Source organism: Myotis myotis, unplaced genomic scaffold (genome assembly GCF_014108235.1).
Source record: "Myotis myotis isolate mMyoMyo1 unplaced genomic scaffold, mMyoMyo1.p scaffold_m19_p_3, whole genome shotgun sequence".
Lineage (NCBI taxonomy): Eukaryota > Metazoa > Chordata > Mammalia > Chiroptera > Vespertilionidae > Myotis > Myotis myotis.
Genome location: NW_023416335.1, coordinates 114,285,049 through 114,305,142, shown reverse-complemented (window position 1 = coordinate 114,305,142; position 20,094 = coordinate 114,285,049). Strand labels below are relative to the sequence as shown.

Sequence of the window (20,094 nt, the reverse complement as noted above, 5' to 3'; positions counted from 1 at the left end):
CACGTCACACAAAGGAAGGGGTGCTTCTGGAAAACTGCTCCGAGACCTTGGCATGTATCACCTGCATTGGGGACATGCATGAGTTCAAAGATGGCTGCTTGATTTCTACACAACAACCGTCAAGGAGGGAGGCTGGTCAGAGCTGCCTGTGAGCAGAAAATGAGGAGGGTATGCTGCTGTGACAGGGACCTGCAGGGATGTGGGTGAAGGTAGCAGGGTCTGCCTGCCAGGGCATGGTGACCCCGCAGAGGGTCTCTGTGAGGCAGGCCACCAGAGGAGAAGCTGACTTGGAATTGAGGAACAGGGCCTGGTGCAGGGGACATATCCATGCTGCCACTCTGGAGCTACCAACCATCACAGAGCTAGCTGGGAAGATACAGAGCAAGGAAGAAAAACCAGACATTTCTCTTCCCCATGCAGGCTCTGAGCTGGGTCAGGCTGGGAGCTGACAGGGGTGGGGCTGGAGGGGTGAGGGGGAAGGTTTAGGGGGTTAGGAAGAGTTAGGGGAGGTAGCCGGGAGGCTTAAGTGGGATGGGACTGACATTTTGATTTGGAGTGGACTGGACTTTTTAATACCAAAGAATCAGACTGTTGATTAACACCTGAAAGTGACAGAAAAAGCTATGAAATCTGCCCTAGATTCTTCCAGCAGAGAAGGGAGAACTGATAGAATAATTTTAAAAGACAGTGGTTGGGGGGAAAGGGTGCTGTTTCATGACTTCCCTTCACCAAGTAGACCAACTTGTTAAAATTTTTTTAAATAGTATAAAATATTGCTTACCATGGCAGTTTGGAAAAAGACACTCCCCTTAAAAAACAACACCACCTAAACAATGCAAGGACCAGTCCCCTTTCATTGTCATAAAGACAAATGTTTATTCCACCGCCGTGGGGAGTGGAGGGAACAGCGCTCTCCGAACTCGCTTGCCTTTAAGGGAAACCTCCTCGGTGCACCCAGGAGGCCCAAGGGTCCCCAAGGGTCCTCGCGAGGTCATTCATCTATTTATTCATCACAGCATCACATCAAGGCTCTCAGAACCCCTCAGACAGCGCCAGGCACACTTACATAAACCCGATTCTAGAAAGAAACGCTAGCCTTTCCCGAAAATATTTCAAGAGATCAACTCTAGGCTCCTTGTGAATCCGGAACCTTCCCGTCCTTCAAATTCTTCCCACGGATGAACCCCAATTCCTCCAGCTGCTCTTAATTCACTTGGGGCTCCCTCTTCTGTTTTAAGTGGAAAACAGCAGATCCACTCTCGCGTACCCCTACCCTGTCGCCGCCGCCCTCTGTCTTCCTCCTTCCTTCCCTCGGGATGAGGGGGTGGGGGGGGGACGCTCTGGGACCGCTATGGGCAGCCCCACGCAGCGCCCCCGGCCCGCCCTGAGCTGGAGCAGGCGGCAGAGGGCGCTGCGGGTCCCGGCCGGGGGCTGCGGGCTGCGGACCCCGGAGCCAGCAGGAGGCGCCGGGTCCCGGCGTGTGCATCTCCCTCCCGGCGGCCGCCGAGGGGCGCGCGACACTGCCGCCCGCGTCACCCTCTCGCGGGGCCCCGCTCGCCGCCCGGCGGCTGTCACCGCGGATCGCACCTCGCTGGCAGCGCGGGCTGCGCGACGCGCTCGGGGATCGGGCTTCGCCGTCACCGCCCCGCGGCTTCCTTTTGTCCGCGCAAGGCAGGCGGAGGGGCAGTGCGAGCGGCGGGCGGACAGCACCCCGACGTCCGGTGGGCGCCCCCGCGTGCGTCCCGCTGCCCGGTACTGGAGCGGGCGGCGGCCGGCGGGCGGCGCTGGGAGCGCGGGAGCGGGCGGGCGTGCGCGGGGGCGGCGGCGGCGAGCGGGTCCCAGGTGCGGGGGCGTCTCTTGCGCCTCCACCTGCGCCACTTCTGCCGGCTTCTCTTGGCAACTTTGTCGCCCCCTTTTGCGGACGTCCTCGGCCGGCCAGCGGAGCCCAGACCTGTGGTTAAATAGAAAACGAGCTGGATGAGGAGGCAGAGGAGGAGGGAGCGTGCCGGAGCCGGTCCGGGGTGAGACTCTCATGGAGGCAGTGGTGGCTTCTTGGGCATTTTCCGTGGCTTTGCCCCACCCAGGTGAGCGCATCCCTCCGCACAGTCGGGCAGAGCGGGCTGGGCTCTGGTCCTGCCTCCTAGACCTGCGGGAAGACAGGTGCCGGAGTTGGGGCGGGATTGCAGCCCAGCCTGGCAGCGGGCGTTGATCTGCCTTTTCTCTCACCGTGATGCTCACGCTGGCCTGCCACATCCCCGCCGGCCAGGGCCCAGGTTTGCAGCTCAGTAGGCACCTCGCATGCTGCCAGGTTAAACAGGCTCCGTCTTGGAAAGGATGGTAGGTTAGTTAACCGAGTCACCGCCTACCCCCAGCTTTGGATAATTTGTTCTGTGTCTTCGCCTTAATTTAGTCAGAATGTGTTATTTCCTTTGAGGTTTATAATGGCAAAACAGCAAAGCGGGTTGCTACATCCTTTTTTTTTTCTTTTTTTTTCTTTTTCATTCGGAGCTCGTGCACAGAAGGAATTTCAGGCACACAAGTGATGTTACTACCAGTCTATTTTAAATACAAATACGGAAAGAAGTACTCTTGGCAGGACACCAAAGGCGCCTGTACTCTGTTATGTAAGGGCTTTAACACATATTTTGCTCATTGGTAAAGTTATAGGTGTGAGAGGTTGACGATAAATGAGAACCGTCATTTCTGCTTTAACCCAAAACTTTACTTGAGGATAAGCAGGGTCTTAGCGTGAGACATCCATTAAGATAATATAGGGCCTTTGCTTTGAACTGATTAGGTAGAATTGCAAAAACATTGACCAATAAAATAGGGTTTTTTTTAAAGGCTAAAGAAAGTTGGTGAATTTTTTTTTATTATGATAGTAATAAAAAGGATCCCACAGATATCCTTTATGGCTTTCAAACTATAGAATGATATTTTATATCTGATGGAAACTAATTATGAGCTGCCAGTTATTAAAGATCTCCCCCGCAAAAATTTCTCCTCTTATTTTTTCAGGTACGAAGAAGGAAAAGTAGAAAGCACCAGGTATACTAATGTCTAGGCATCCCCTTTTTGTGCGCCACCCCAGTATTTCATTTTAATTGGTTTTGGGTGGTGCTGTGGCATTTGTAATGTTAAAAGCTCTGCTGGTGATTCTAATGTGCAGCCAGGGGTGAGACCCATTGTATTGCACTGTTGTTGTTGTTTTTTTAATTTGTCACTTTGTAGTCCCAGGTGTGGCTACAGTGGTTTAAGGAAAGTAAAAAAATAAGTGGTTAGAAATATGGGGAGAGAAAACTGGTATTGGAAAGATGTGTTGAAGAATTATAGCATGTACACTTTTGTATTTTGTCTAAGTATCTTTCTTGATTTTATAAAAAACAAAACAAAACCAAGAATGGTTGATGTTTATTAGGGACCTGTAATTTCATGTAGACTATGGAGGGGCATCCTAAGGGGACATTTCTTTGTGCAGAGGTTACAGGGAAGTTGAATAGCAGTGTCAGGAGATTCCTTTATGTTAACATGAAAAGATAAGCAAGTCATATTAAAGATTATCTTTTTCACCTAATTCAAAACTTATTACATCTTAATGTATACTGCTAAATTAAGTGCAGAATGCTTCGATTGTTTCTGAGGTTGGAAATAAACCTGGCTGCTGCATCAGTGTTTCCCAACTACCTTATGTAATCCAATGTACCCCAGTCTGGGAGCAGATCTTATGGATGGTTTATGAGGCTTATGTAAGAACTCCAACTCTGCTTTGTATTCCATTAAACTCTCTCTTTTGGCTGTTACATAATTGACACAGTATTAGATTGTGAGAGCCTCGATAGGGGAGGGGGAAACAAACCCAGCCCAGCCCACAAATTCATAATGAGTGTTGCCATCAAGTAAGAGGGAACAGCAGGGATGGAGGTTTGTGAAAGAGAGATAAGAATAGTATCTAGATGACTGATATAAGACTGTTATACTTAGCGGGTTTCTACAGATTTCAGTGCTGCGGTGTAAACCTCTCCAATCTTTTATATTGCCTAGTCGAGGTGAATTGACTGGAAAGCTAATGAATCTTAAGTTACAGGACCCCTCACCCAGGCTACTTCCAAGCCCCTGAGCAGGCCACTGGCAACATGCTCACATGGTCATACCTAAGTTTGTGTTTGTAATTTTAGATTCTTTTTTAAATGAGGCGGGTACTACTCATTTAAAAAAGCTCTTCCACTCACCACCCACTATATAAACATAAGGCTCCTGGAACCCTGAATCCACCCTGCCTTCAAATTACATTCAAATATTAACTTATAAAAGTGCTTTTTCTTATTTTAATGTCTGTAGTCTTATGAAAAGAAAAATAATTCTAGTCAGTATTGTAGCTGGCCTGTGGAGAAAATGCAGATTGCTATCACCTAGGGCCGTGGTCGGCAAACTGCGGCTCGCGAGCCACATGTGGCTCTTTGGCCCCTTGCGTGTGGCTCTTCCTAAGCCTTAGGAGCACCCTAATTAAGTTAATAACAATGTACCTACCTATATAGTTTAAGTTTAAAAAATTTGGCTCTCAAAAGAAATTTCAATCTTTGTACTGTTGATATTTGGCTCTGTTGACTAATGAGTTTGCCGACCACTGATCCTAGGGCTGTGTGGAGATACAGAGATCAGGTATTTACCTGGAGAACCAACTCCACAGAAGCAGGACTTTTTTGATCTGAGTGTAAAGCTGGAGGTAGAGAAGAACTGAGACAGGAATGGGGAAGGGAGGAAAGTGAGTTAAAGCTCTTCCACATCTTAGAGGTGGGCTGCCGAGGGGAAAGGAAGACAAAATTACCCAAAGATGCTTCATTAATAAAAAGTTAATAGGAACAGGTAGTATTAGCTCCACAGGAGATCTTTCTGTAACCTCCTTAGCCTCTGTCTCTAATAAGAATTTTAAACAGTGAGCAAACTCAGGTCTGGAAATTATCCTGCAGAAAACAAACGCAGGTTGGGCAGGAATAGGATAAACAATGGGGTTGTTCCCATCAGCAGCTTTTATGAGTAAATGAGAGCCATATTCTGTTCACCACAGGCATGCTTAGAAGGAGTTGTTGAAGAGTGGAGGATTTTCTCTTTTTCTCTGAAGTGATTTCTACTTACATATGAATTTGGATGTCTTCAGATCTTATTATCTTGACCCCTGTTCCGCCAACCTTTATACCCCATCCAACCAACCATCCATCCATCCATCCATCCATCCATCCATCCATCCATAGAGACTCTCTCCTTGATCACACTTTAGTCAGGTTCCTCTGAGCTCTCTTCTTGACTAGAGCTGAACCTTGGCCTATAAGAACGGCAACTTTCATAACAGCCCTTTCCACCCCAACAATAAGAGACTTGCAAAAACTCCAACAGGGCTTCTAACAGCCTAAGGCCATGTCCCTGGGATGACCCAGGACCCCTTGAGTTCCTGTTTGGAAAAATCTCAAGACTGCCAAAAGAACTTACCCTTTGTTCCAGCCAATACCTGATGATAGGCCCCCCTCCTTTTATTAAGCATTTATTAGAATAATTTAGAATTATAGCCCTTTCTCTTCCCTTTTAACATGTTTGCGTGTCTCCTACAGCCCAGGAGTGTCTTTCTCAGGGACCTGACAGCCATTCCTTTGAAATACAGTCATTAGGAATGAGAGGGCCTGTCTCCCATCTCTGTGGGAGGTTAGGAGCCTAACTTTGACAAATGCCAGTTAGCACACTCAGTGAGCCTAATCACACTGACAGTGACCAACTACCCGACCAGTCCTTTGTAATTCTCCATTTCCTTGACTCTGAGCTCTCCACCTGTCACCTCCTTATCCCCTCATTCTTCCTTTAAGGTGCCCATTCACCTCTGCATGGATTGAAGTTGAGCTCAGTTCTATACTTTAGTTCTTTCCGCAGTACATCCTGAATACCACCTGTCTTTACTGCTTTTAGTTAACATCCAGCTTTGTTTTTAACAACTTCCAACAAATACGTTAAGTGTGTGTACCAGGCGCTGTTCTAGGCATTAGATATTTTAGAGCAGTGGACAAAACAGACAAAATAGAGGAACTTACAATCTAATGGATAAACTGGAGTAAAATCTTTAATATATCAGGTAAGGATAGTGCTATGGAGAAAAGTAAATCAGAGCTGGGGAGAAGGAGTGTAGGGCGGGGAATTGCTGTGTTATATAGGGTGCCCAGGGAAGGCCTCCTTGAGGGGATGCTAAGCTGAACCCTGAAGGGGACTGAAGAGTGAGCCATATGGACACCTGGGGAAGAGCATTTCACTCATTAGGGGTCAACCAGTGCAGGGATTTCAGACCAGAGCTCTGCGGGCACTCAAGAGGAGAGTAGGGAGGCCTGGTGCTGCAGGCACTTGTGGAGAATTCACATGCTAGTGACCAGTGCTTTCCACAGCAGCCTACCTTTGTAATTCTGCCTGTGGACCCTGCTCTCCAGTGACCTGAGGCTGTATCAGCGAATGGTCATGCTGCTCTTGAGGCGTTAGGAGGCCTAATGTTGCCTCTTGGACCAGGTGCAACCAAGGGCCTCTCAGGGCGTCTGGAATTCAGTCTAGGCTGCTACATAAACTAGGAGGAGGTTGTGTGTTTTCATTGATGGTTTCCCTTGGTTTATAGGAAAGGGTCCACCAGGAAAGTTCCATTTCAGCTTGGATTCCCTGAAGTCCCCTTGGGCAAATAGAACTGTGAAGAATAAAGGATGTTGACAGTGGAAACTACACTATTCTTTCTTGGAGAATGTCAAAATGTCAAGAACCTATAGCAACTCCTTAGGTGAAACTGAAGCAGAGAGAACCCCATGGCCTGAAGGTGTCTGGGGTTAGTTAGGGTTTGAGGAGGGGGATTGCTCATTGGCTCCTCTCTGCCCAGGTGGCTGCCCTACATTTAACAATCAGAAAACACACATGTGGACCTGGCAGCAGGCTGTCACTGATCCCTCAGGGCAACGGTGAGAAACCAGGGGGGAGCAGCAGCCAGGACTTGTCTGATGGTAGAAAGGCCTAACCTTCTGCGATGTGTAGGGGTCATGGGTATGGGACAGGATGGATGGATAGCTGTTGACTTTTCCAAGCCATTAGCGTATAACCATTATGCTACATGCCAACCATTACATTTAATTTGTTTATTCAACGCAAGTCAAAGAAGGAATCTTCCATGTAGACAAAGCTTCTTTGGATTGTTTGCTGGTGGATAGGAGCCTAATAGCAGCCAAATACCGTAAGACACAAGCAGGTGGCATCAGGAATGTAGCATATTAGGAAATGGATAGTCTTGCCTCTTCTCTGTGCTTGTCATTGTATTATGTGGTCTCTCACTTTGCAAGCTTCTCTTACATGCCCTACATGTGAAGAAAATGGGGGATTTAAGGTTATTCCTGGGTATTTTATACTCTTTAGCTTTTGTGAATGGGTCCTTTTCTAAATGGTTATTCATATATATATATATATATATATATATACACACACACACACACACATATATGTAATACATATTGGTTATATTGTCTTAGTCCTTGGTTATTGTTATATAGTCAATTGGTTATCTATATTATACATAATGATTATGTTGTATTGTCTTAGTCTGTTCAGGCTGCTATAACAAATATGACAGACTGGATAGATTATAAACACTGAAATTTATTCTCATAGTTCTGGAGCGTGGGAAGTCCAGGATCACAGCATTAGCTGATTTGGTGTTTGGTAAGGGCCTGCTTTCTGGTTCATAGATGACATCTCATTGCTGTGTCCTCATTTGATGGAAGGGGCAAGCAAGCTGTGGCAGTAATCCCATTTGTGAGGCTTCTGACCTCATGACCTAACCACTTCCCAAAGGCCCCCACCTCCTAATACCATTACTTTGGGCATTAAATATTCAACGAATATTAGGGAGGAACAGATATTCAGTTTGTAGCATATACATAATCAATAATTAATAGATAGAAAGCTACTAATTTTAAAATATAGTTGTATAACCAGGTAATTTTCACGTTATCAATTCTAACTTTTCTGTGGTTATTTCCCTTGAATTTTCTAGGTAGACAATTATATCATCTGTAGAAAATGATTATTTAGGTTTCTTATCTTATTTCCATTTCATGTTTTATTACTAGAGTGTAGATTAGATAGACGAGATTGTTAACCCAATCTGTGGAGGGACTTTTAAAAATGAGCTTGATTATTATCTTTCAGGCAGATGTACTTCCCTGTTCCCAGAGAGGATAAACTGTCTGACCCCTCAAGACTTCTCCTTATTAGTTTTGCCTCCCTTTGTTCACCTACATACCCATTGAACCAACAGGTTCAATTCCCTTAGAAAAACAAAACAGTGTGTACACAGTCATTAAAGCTACATCAGCAGTGTATGTGATTAGGGCTAAGTTAGTAATAATGACAAGTTGATATAGACTTTAGGAACTTTGACTCACCTGCAGAAATGAAAAGCCAGCATAGTGCTTTATTCTATAAAGACTATGATAAGGCAAGTAAATTTGTCTAGAAATAGGCTAACATTGATATAGTGATTTTTAAATGCTTTTCAAAAGTGTAGTGGAAAAGAGCATGGGATATGGAGCCTCGGATTACAAGAAAAGGCACTAAAATAGCAGAAGCAAATACTGAACACTTAATAGGGAAGTTAAATTCCCACACTTCACCAGACTGTTATTGCAAAGTAGTAATCTAAAAACTTAATATGAACACTATCTCTTTTAAATGACAGTATAGGGAAGTAATCTTAAATCAACTGTAATTAATTGCCTTTGTGCTAGGCTGTTTGAAATTACTCAAAATAACTTTCAAGACAGGCAATCTTTCTCTACACACAATTGTCTTCTTGGGTTGGAAATTTTGCTACATATTATGCCAAGCATTTTTGTCTCTATTTCTTTTTTTCCGATAAGTTAATTTTCAAGGTAAGCCAATATAAGAAATGAAATCATACAACAGAATAATTTTGGTTGAACTTGTTATTTCTAAGCATTTTCTATTTGTGTTGTATAATATCTTAGGAAGTTTGTATGGAATACATGCCAACCATTACATTTAATTTTCTAAAGACTTGGCATATATTCCTTAAAAAAACACACCTACACCAGGTTATATTAGTTTAACTGGCAGCTGGTATTGAGTTTTATATTGAGTGAGCTAATTTGCCTCTACTAGCAGTTTTAAGAGATTAGTTTAATATGCCTACTTAGTTCTTTACTCCCAAACTGTGCACTAAAATTTTTCTGCTAGATTTTAAGATTCTCATTTTGACAATTCAAAATACTGTAGTGGAATATGAATGGGAGTTAAAACTAGTATGTCAGTTTGGAGAGTTAAAAAAAAGGCAAAAGATGTGGTTTGAAATCATCCTTTTCCAGGGTTAAGACTAGAGAGAGGCTTGTCAGGCACTTGCCTCAGCACAAAATTTAAAGGGACACCAAAAAATTGAGCAATAAAAAGAAATAATATTTTAATGAGGTTTAAAAAAAATTAGTGGAAAAACCCATGATGAACAAAATATCAAATTATAAAAAGATGTTAGTATTTGATTTTTCTTCTTGTGTCAGACTCCCATATGGAGTCGTATAACACTTGATGATCATTTCTTAATTTAAAATTATGATAATTTTGTTCATCGTTAGTTTTTTTAATTAATTTTTAAAATACTACTTATTTTGGAACCACATCTGGAATGTTGGAGTGAGAACATTCTGTAAACCCTCTTCTCTAAAACATCAGTATGAACAAAAGTTTACTGAGTGAGGCAAAAATTGTCAAACTACTTTAGAAATCTGGAAATTAACCACTTAGAACCATCCAAGGAGTTTATTCAAGAAAAAAATGGAGTCTTGGTAAGAACAGTGAACTTTGTAGCCTTTAAACTCATTCCCATTGTTCCTTTCTAGCACCGCAGGACCTCGGAAAACTAAAACTGTTGGAGAGAGCTGACCAGTTCAGAGCTCTTTAAATACCCTTGTCTCAGAAAATGGTGCTGTGTGAACTGTCTGGCAGCTCTCTGTAAAGCTCCATTCTCAGAGCTTGTTTTTATTTCACCTAATGAATTCTAATGACTCAGAATTCATCCAGGTAAATAGCATTAGGGCATTTGTTAAAAACAATCAGTGGCAGTTGTTTAACATCACAGTTGCCAGAAGTGGATACATGAATTGGGGTTAACAAGAGGTTGACTAAAAAACTTAAAAGGAATAATTGAGAAAGGAGATATCCAAAGAGGGTTTTGAAAAGCTTTGACATATTTTTTTAGAACCTAGAAAGCCCACATTCATGTGCAGGTCTGTGTATATGCTCAACAAAGACTTGAAAAGGCCCTAATCTATCACCTCTGGCTGACATTGAAACTTTACACAAGCAGGAAGAAAGGCTTAGGTAGAGTTATAAACTGCCTATCAGAGCATAGAAAACCTGTGTCAGTATACACACAGAGCCCCTCAGCAGAGGGTGTGAGACATATTGTTTCAAGTATTTAAGGAAATTTCTGTTCCATCATTAGCTGACTACTAAAGCAAATTGAGCAGAGACTTAAGTGGCTGCTCGTGATAAAGAAAATAGATTTTACATAATTACTTTAGGAAATGGACAAACGCATTAGGAAGAAGAACAACAAAAAACAGCAACAACACTAAACCTTTGGTGGTTGGTGGTGGAATCTGATTTCTGGAGTTGCCATATTATTTGAAATCCAATTTTCAACACATAATTAGAGCACATATAAAGAAACAGGAAAGTATAACCCATTTGCAGAGGTAAAATAAATTAAAAAGTGTCCCTGAGGAAGACCATATATTGGGTTTATAAAACAAGTGTTTTAAGTCAATGACTATGAATATATTAAGAATAAAAGAAAACTGTGTCTTAAAAATTAAAGGAAAGTATGAGAATGATGTGTCACCAAATAGAGAATATCAATAAAGAGATAAAAATTATTAAAAAAGAACAAAATAGAAATCACATAGTTGAAAAGTATAACTTAAATGAAAAAAATCGGGAGAAGAAAGATGGCGGCGGTATAGGCAGACGCGTCCCAGGTCGTGTCCCTGAGCAAATGGAGTGAGCAGCTGAAACTAGTAACATCCACCCCGAATTGGCGAAATTCCTCAGCTGGCGAGACGGTTTGCAGCCGGGAAGAGCAGAACTCCCCTGGAAAGGTAAAAAAACCAGGGATTTGGGCAGGAAAGTTTGCCAGACCTCTGAGCCCAGAGAGTCGGAGGGAGACCGCGTGGCAGACAGCCGCGTCCCTTGGGACAGGCACAGCCCCTAACAGGGGAAAGGAGAACCTCGGGATTCCTGGCGCTGCCGGGGGAATTGAGAGCTGGGTTCTGTGATCACGGAGGACTGAGCCTAAAGGGAGCAGCCTGAAGAGCTGACCAGACCATGCAGTCCCGGTAAGAGAAGAAGCTTACAGAAACCAAGCCTTCCCCGTTTCCGTGGCCGGCGTTTGTTTGTTTGTTCTCACTGAATCCTGTTCGTGGGACATTTCAGATACAGACACTCACCTGTGCTGAAGAGAGGGAGAGTGTGCGGAGGAGTGGAATCTGGGGAGAGACTGAGGAGAGAAGGGGGGCCGGGAGAGGTGGCAGCGAATTGAGTGCTGAGTCACCCCTGAGCCCAGGACTGAGGCAGCCATTCTCTCCGGAGAGTGAGACTCCTCCCCCCAGCCCCCAGGCAAGGAGCACAGCCACACCCAGATTCCACCCTGTAGGAGATCAAGGATTAAAATAACCTGATCAGTCCCTGGGAGTTAACAGGGTCTGGCCTATAGAGGGATTTTCAATCCCAGCAACAACACAGCACTGGTAACTCTTACGCAGCCAGCTCTGGGCAGTGAACTTCCACTGGACAGAGAGGCCCTGTAGCCTCAGAGGCCAACCCCAGAACACTGCCACCCAGAGGCTGACCCACAAACTGACTCTTTGCTAAACACAAAATAAGGCAGTCTGGGAAACAAATGCGGCTTGCTTTAAAATAAGGACTGTGGTTTACAACACAGAGGAACAGGGTATCGCAGGGAAACTCAACACTCTCCTGAATACCTGGCAGGTCTAAGGCGAGCCACACTGAAGAATAGAAGAACCAAAGGACCTTCACTACTGCAATATTTTTTTCTTTTTTCTTTTTTCACCTTTTAACTAAGAAACCAATTTTTTTTCTTTTCTTTTTTGTTTTCTCTTCTTCTTCTTTTTTTTTTTTTCCTCTTCTTTTTTCCATCACCTGATTTTACCCTTTTAATTACTACCTTCTTATTTTTAACCAGCATTATTACTGCTACCATTTTATCATTTTTTTTTAAAGTGCCATTTTATTTTCTCTTTATTTTATTTTGGGATTAGTGTTCTCCATTCTATTTTCATCGTTATATTATTGGTTGTTTCTAGTTTGCATTCATCTCCAGGGAGCTGTTGCTGGAATTTGTTGGGATTAATGGCTGTTCTATAGGAGTATTCTCCTCATATAAAAAAGTCTCTTCCCCTCTTCCACTTCATTCTCTCTTTTCGCTCTTTTTTTTTCTTTTTTTTTCTTTTCTCGCTTTTATTTCCCCCCCTCCTTTTTCCCAATTTCATTTTTGCACTCCTTTTTTTGGTCCCTAATTTTCTTTTCTTTTTTCTCTTTTCTCTTTTTCTCTTCCTTCTTCCTTATTCCCTAATTCTCTTAATTCAGGTGGTCACCTTTATTTGGGGTTATTAATATCGTGAATATATTTGTGTATAGTGCCTGGTACGTGGTGCCTTGTTGTGTTGTATTTTGTGCCTTTAAAACAACGCAGCAGACCCAAGCAACAGCAACCTCCTGAGCACCACACCCTCTGCTGAGGAACAGCAGCTGTACGTGAAACCTTGCCCCACCAGCCAGAAGAGCCACCACAGCTGTGAACAGCACCCACCAGAGGAGCTGCTGCCAACTGAAGAGCAGCTGCTACCGCAACCGCCCGAAGAGCAACCACAGACCAAGGAGTCACTGCCACCAAGGGAGCAGCCACTGAACGACTCAACGTCTAGATATGTCAGCGAGATCAAACATGGGTAGACAAAGAAACCCCCAAAGGAAAGAGAAGGAGGACTCTCCAGAAAAGCAGCTAAGTAATACAGAGGCATGCAACATGACAGAAAAAGAATTCAGAATAAGGGTCCTAGAGTGCATAAACCGGATGGAGGAAAAAATCGACAACCTCTCCAAGAAGCTAGAAGAAACAGATGAAAAAATCAACAACTTAAGTAAGACCCAAGAAGAAATGAAGAGTGATATAGCTGCAATGAAAAACTCCATTGAAAGTATCAACAGTAGACTAGGAGAAGCGGAGGACCGAATTAGTGATTTAGAAGACAAGGAAGCAAAACACACCCAAAACGTACTGCAATTGGAGAAAAAAATGAAAAGACAGGAGGAGAGCCTAAGGGAGCTTTGGGACAACATGAAACGAAACAACATACGAATAATAGGGGTACCAGAACAACAGAAGGATGAACAAGGTTTAGAAATCCTATTAGAAGAAATAATATCAGAAAACTTCCCTGAGGTGGGGAAGAAAAAAGTCACACAAGCCCAGAGAGTCCCAAACAAGGTGAACCCAAAAAGACCCACACCAAGACACATCATAATTACCATGGCAAATGTTCAGGACAAAGAGAGAATCTTACAGGCTGCAAGAGAGAGACGGAAAGTTACATACAAGGGATCTCCCATTAGATTGTCAAATGATTTCTCAACAGAAACACATCAGGCCAGAAAAGAATGGACGGAAATTTACAAAGTGATGCAAAGCAAAGGACTGAATCCAAGAATACTCTATCCAGCAAGGCTATCATTCAAACTTGAAGGGGAAATAAGAAGCTTCACAGACAAAAAAAGGCTAAGGGAGTTTATCACCACCAAGCCAGCAATGCAAGGAATGCTAAAGGGACTGGTATAAAAATAAGAAATAAAAAGCTCAGAAAGAAAACAGCCACACAAAAACAGAAATGCCTACAAACAAGTACCTTTCAATAATAACTTTAAACGTAAACGGACTAAATGCTCCAAACAAAAGACATCGAGTGGCTGAATGGATAAAAAAACATGACCCATACATCTGCTGTCTACAAGAAACCCACCTCATTAGAAGAGACTCACACAGACTGAAAGTGAAAGGATGGAAAAATATCTTTCAGGCAAATGGAAAGGAAAAGAAAGCTGGGGTAGCAATACTTATATCGGACAAAATAGACCTCAAAGTGAAGGCCATAACAAGAGATAAGGAAGGCCACTTCATAATACTAAAGGGATCAATACAACAAGAAGATATAACCCTGGTAAACATATACGCACCCAATGCAGGAGCACCCAAATTCATAAAAAAACTCCTGGAAGATATCAAAGGAGAGATCGACAACAATACAATCATAGTAGGGGACTTTAATACACCACTGATTGCACTGGATAAGTCCTCTAGACAAATAATCAGCAAAGATACAGCAATCCTAAATGACTCACTAGATCAGATGGACTTAATAGACATCTTCAGAACACTTCACCCGAAAGCCAGGGAATATACATTCTACTCAAATGCTCATAGGACATATTCAAAAATAGACCATATATTGGGTCACAAGCAAAGTATCCCCAAATTCAAGAAAATTGAAATCATAAAAAGCGTCTTCGCAGACCACGATGGCATAATATTAGAAATAAACTACAATAAAAACAACCCAAAATACTCAAACACCTGGAAGCTGAATAGCATGCTATTAAATATTGATTGGGTTACCAATGAAATCAAAGAAGAAATTCGAAATATCCTGGAAACTAATGACAATGAAAACACAACAATCCAAAACCTATGGGACACAATGAAAGCAGTCCTGAGAGGGAAGTTTATAGCTCTACAGGCCTATCTCAAAAAACAAGAAAAAATGGTAGTAAATCATCTAACTCTACAACTCAAAGAATTAGAAAGAGAGCAACAAGAAAACCCCAGAGTGAGCAGAAGGAAGGAGATAATAAAGATTAGAGCAGAAATAAATGACATAGAGACCAAAAAAACAATACAGAAAATCAATGAAACCAAGAGCTGGTTCTTTGAAAGGATAAACAAGATTGACAAACCTCTAGCCAGACTCACCAAGAAGCAAAGAGAGAGGACCCAAATAAACAAAATCAGAAACGATAGAGGCGAAATAACAACAGACCCCACAGAAATACAAATGATTGTTAAAAAATACTATGGACAGCTCTACTCCAACAAACTAGACAACCTGGAGGAAATGGACAAATTCCTAGAAAAATACAACATTCCAAAACTCAATCAGGAAGAATCTAAAAATCTCAACAGGCCAATAACTATGGAAGAAATTGAAGCAGTCATCAAAAAGCTTCCAGCAAACAAAAGCCCAGGACCAGACGGCTTCACAGGGGAGTTTTACCAAACATTCAAGGAAGAACTAAAACCTATCCTCCTCAGACTACTACAAAAAATTCAAGAGGAAGGAACACTTCCAAGCTCATTCTATGAAGCCAGCATCACCCTAATACCAAAACCAGGTAAAGACAACACAATGAAAGAGAATTACAGGCCAATATCCCTCATGAACATAGATGCCAAAATCCTCAACAAAATCTTAGCAAATCGGATCCAGCAGTACATCTGAAAGATCATACACCATGACCAAGTAGGATTTATCCCAGGGATGCAAGGATGGTACAATATCCGCAAATCAATAAACGTGATACATCACATAAACAAATTGAAAGAAAAAAACCACATGGTCATATCAATTGATGCAGAAAAAGCATTTGACAAAATTCAACACCCATTTTTGATAAAAGCTCTCAGCAAGGTGGGAGTAGAAGGATCATACCTCAACATAATAAAAGCCATATATGACAGGCCCACAGCCAACATCATACTCAATGGACAAAAACTAACACCATTTCCCCTAAGAACAGGAACAAGACAGGGATGCCCCCTCTCACCACTCCTGTTCAACATAGTACTGGAAGTGCTAGCCATTGCAATTCGGCAAGAAGAAGAAATAAAAGGCATCCAAATTGGAAAAGAGGAAGTAAAACTGTCCTTATTTGCAGACGACATGATATTATACATACAAAACCCTAGAGACTCCATCCAAAAGCTACTGGACTTAATACATGAATTTGGCAATGTAGCAGGATACAAAATTAACCCCAAGAAATCCGAGGCATTTCTATACACCAATAGTGAACTTTCAGAAAGAGAGATTATAAAAACAATCCCGTTTACCATCGCACCAAAAAAATTAAGCTACCTAGGAATAAACTTAACTAAAGAGGTAAAAGACCTCTACTCAGAAAACTACAGGACGTTGAAAAAAGATATAGAGGAAGACATAAACAGATGGAAGAACATACCGTGTTCATGGATTGGTAGAATCAACATCATTAAAATGTCCATACTACCCAAAGCAATCTATAAATTCAACGCACTTCCCATTAAAATACCAACGGCATACTTCAGAGATCTAGAACGAACTCTCCAAAAATTCATCTGGAATAAAAAAAGACCCCGAATAGCTGCAGCAATCCTGAAAAAGACCAAAGTAGGTGGGATCTCAATACCAGATATCAAGATGTATTACAAAGCCACTGTTCTCAAAACTGCCTGGTACTGGCACAAGAATAGGCATATAGATCAATGGAATAGAATAGAGAACCCAGAAATCGGCCCGAACCAATATGCTCAATTAATATTTGACAAAGGAGGCAAGAACATACAATGGAGCCAAGATAGTCTCTTCAATAAATGGTGCTGGGAAAATTGGACAGATATATGCAAGAAAATGAAACTAGACCACCAACTTACACCATACACAAAAATAAACTCAAAATGGATAAAGGACTTAAATGTACGACAGGAAACCATAAAAATTCTAGAAGAATCCAAAGGCAACAAAATCTCAGACATATGCCGAAGCAATTTCTTCATTGATACAGCTCCTAGGGCACTTGAAACGAAAGAGAAAATGAACAAATGGGACTACATCAAAATAAAAAGCTTCTGCACAGCAAAAGAAACCATCAACAAAACAACGAGAAAACCCACTGTGTGGGAAAACATATTTGCCAATGTCATATCCGATAAGGGCCTAATCTCCAAAATTTATAGGGAACTCATACAACTTAACAAAAGGAAGATAAACAATCCAATCAAAAAATGGGCAAAGCACCTAAATAGACACCTTTCAAAAGAGGACATTCAGAAAGCCAAGAGACATATGAAAACATGCTCAAAGTCACTAATCATCCGAGAGATGCAAATCAAAACAACAATGAGGTACCATCTCACACCTGTCAGACTGGCTATCATCAACAAATCAACAAACGACAAGTGCTGGAGAGGATGTGGAGAAAAAGGAACACTTGTGCACTGCTGGTGGGAATGCAGACTGGTGCAGCCACTATGGAAGACAGTATGGAGTTTCCTTAAAAAACTGAAAATGGAACTCCCATTTGACCCTGTGATCCCACTTCTAGGAATATATCCCAAGAAACCAGAAACACCAATCAGAAAGGATATATGCACCCCTATGTTCATAGCAGCACAATTCACCATAGCTAAGATCTGGAAACAGCCTAAGTGCCCATCAGTAGATGAATGGATCAGAAAACTGTGGTACATCTACACGATGGAATACTATGCTGCTCTAAAAAGGAAGGAACTCTTACCATTTGCAACGTCATGGATGGAACTGGAGAGCATTATGCTAAGTGAAATAAGCCAGTCAATGAAGGAAAAATACCACATGATCTCACTCATTCATGGATAATAGAGACCATTATAAACTTTTGAACAATAATAGATACAGAGGCAGAGCTGCCTCAAACAGATTGTCAAACTGCAGCAGGAAGGCCGGGGAGGGTTGCGGAGCAGGAGGTAGGGGGGTAAGAGATCAACTAAAGGACTTGTATGCATGCATATAAGCATAACCAGTGGACATAAGACATTGGGGGATAGGGGAGGCTAGGGGACTGTCTAGGGCGGGGGGATAAAATGGACACATATGTAATACCCTTTGTAATACTTTAAGCAATAAAAAAAAATAAAAAAAAAAAATAAAAATAAAAAAAAAAAAAAAGAAAAAAAAAAATAAATGAAAAAAATCACTGGAGGGGCTCCAGAGCAGATTTAAATTGGCAAAAAGAAAGAATCAGAAACTTTACAATAGAACAATTGAAATTATACAATTGGAGGAACAGAAAGTCAAAAGAATAAAGAAAAATGAACAGAACCTCAGACTATTCATCATGAGTATCAAAATATAAATAATGGAATTCCCAAAAGGAGAGGAAAAATAAAGGGACAGAAAGAATACTTGAAGAAACAATAGTCACAAAATATGTCAAATTTCATTTAAAACATAATCTGTACATACAGAAAGTTGAATGCATTCCAAGCAGGATAAACACAGAGAACTTCACCTAGACACACAACAGTCAAGTTGTTGTAAGCAAAAACAAAGAAACAAAAAAACAAAAAAAACAAACAACAAAAAAACAAAAACAAACAAAAAAAAACCAAAGAAACTAGTAAGGGAGAAGTGAATTATTATGTACATTATGCACATAAGATTAATATCTGACTTCTCATCAGAGATCACAGAGGCCAGAAGGTAGTAGAATTAGAAAGTGCTGGAAGGATCACCATTCAATCAAGAGTTCTATATCCAGCAAGACTATTCTTCAAAATTAGAAGAAAAAAAAATTAAGATGTATTAATTAACAAAACAAGGGAATTTGTTAAAAATTCTTAAAAACCAGATAAGTGGTCACTAGCAGACCTGCCCTACAAGAAATACTAAAGGGAATCTTTAAAAAAAATAATACATTTTATTGATTTCAGAAAGAAAGGGAGAGGGAGAGAGAGCTAGAAACATCAGTGATGAGAAAGAATCATTGATTGGCTGCCTCCTACATGCCCTGCACTGGAGATCAAACCCACAAGCCAGGAATATGCCCTGACCAGGGATCAAACCGTGACCTCCTGGTTCATAGGTTGATGCTCAACCACTGAGCCATGGCGGCTGGGCTTAAAGGGAATCTTGATATTGAAGGTTGTAGTGAAAGAAAGTAGACAATAACTCAAATCCACAGAAGAAATAAAGAGTACCAGTAAAGGTGACTACTTTAGTAAATGTAAAAGATTATGAACTCTTAAGAAAAAAATTTAAAAAATGTAATAAAAGAGCAAGGGAATTAAAATGGCATTCAAAAATATCTAACACAAAAGAAGTCTGTAATGGATGAATAGAGGAACAAAAAAACATGACATATAGAAAACATAGTAAAATGGCAGATGTAAATCCTACCAGTAATTACACTAAATGTAAATTGAATAAACAGTCTAATAAAAAGTCAGAGATTGGTAGAATGAATTAATAAACATGATCCAGTTATATGCTTTCTACAACAGATCTACTTTATATTAAACACAAATGGAATGGAATAAGATATGCATGCAAACAATAACCAAAAGAGAATTGGGAATGGCTATGCTAATATTGGACAAAATGGATTTTAGTAAGCAACTAGAGGCCTGGTGCACAAACTCGTGCACTGGTGAGGTTCCTTGGCCTGGCCTGTGCCCTTTGCAATCTGGGACCCCTTGGGGGATGTCGGATAGCTGGTTTGGCCGGATCCTCACAGGCCTGATCCAGACAGAAGGGAGCCCGATTCCTGCAGGCCTCTCCAGATAGGGGGGAGTCCGATCTTCAAAGGCCCGATCCATTCAGGAGGGAACCTAATCCTGTGCACTGAGTGTCTGTTCCCTGGTAATCAGTATGCATCATAGTGACCGTCGACTGGTAGTTCAGTCGCTTAGGCTTTTATATATAGACTAGAGGCCCAGTGCACGAAATCCTTTCACGGGGAAGGGGGGTGTCCCTCAGACCAGCCTGCACCCTCTCCAATCTGGGACCCCTTGGGGGATGTCCCTCTTACAATCCGGGACTGCTGGCTCCTAACCACTCACCTGCCTGATTGCCCCTAACTGCTTCTGCTTGCCAGCCTGATCGCCCCCTAACCATTCCCCTGCTGGCCTGATTGATACCTAACTGCTCCCCT

General features: G+C 41.9%; 2 protein-coding genes across 2 annotated transcripts in view; one reads left to right on the top strand and one right to left on the bottom strand.

Moving 5' to 3' along the window:
* Positions 1-1,190: 1,190 nt before the first annotated feature.
* On the bottom strand, positions 1,191-2,379 carry LOC118651591 (basic proline-rich protein-like). Its single transcript, XM_036300896.1, has 2 exons — positions 2,227-2,379; positions 1,191-1,951 (listed from the first exon to the last, which is right to left on the bottom strand). The coding sequence occupies exons 1-2, from the start codon at positions 2,251-2,253 to the stop codon at positions 1,205-1,207; spliced, it is 774 nt and encodes a 257-aa protein (XP_036156789.1). The 5' UTR covers positions 2,254-2,379; the 3' UTR covers positions 1,191-1,204.
* Positions 1,950-20,094, top strand: part of MTUS2 (microtubule associated scaffold protein 2) — a 554,541-nt gene continuing 536,396 nt past the window's right edge. Inside the window, exon 1 of the mRNA XM_036300894.1 lies at positions 1,950-2,084. The gene's annotated coding sequence lies outside the window, so the exon portion shown is untranslated. The remainder of the gene's footprint in view (positions 2,085-20,094) is intronic.

Excerpts from the sequence above, each read along its gene's own strand:
- LOC118651591 (XM_036300896.1), bottom strand. The coding sequence starts at position 2,253 with ATGTGGCAGGCCAGCGTGAGCATCACG. Across the intron at positions 1,952-2,226 it reads AGGCCAGCGTGAGCATCACG|GTCTGGGCTCCGCTGGCCGG; the intron begins GTGAGAGAAAAG and ends ATTTAACCACAG.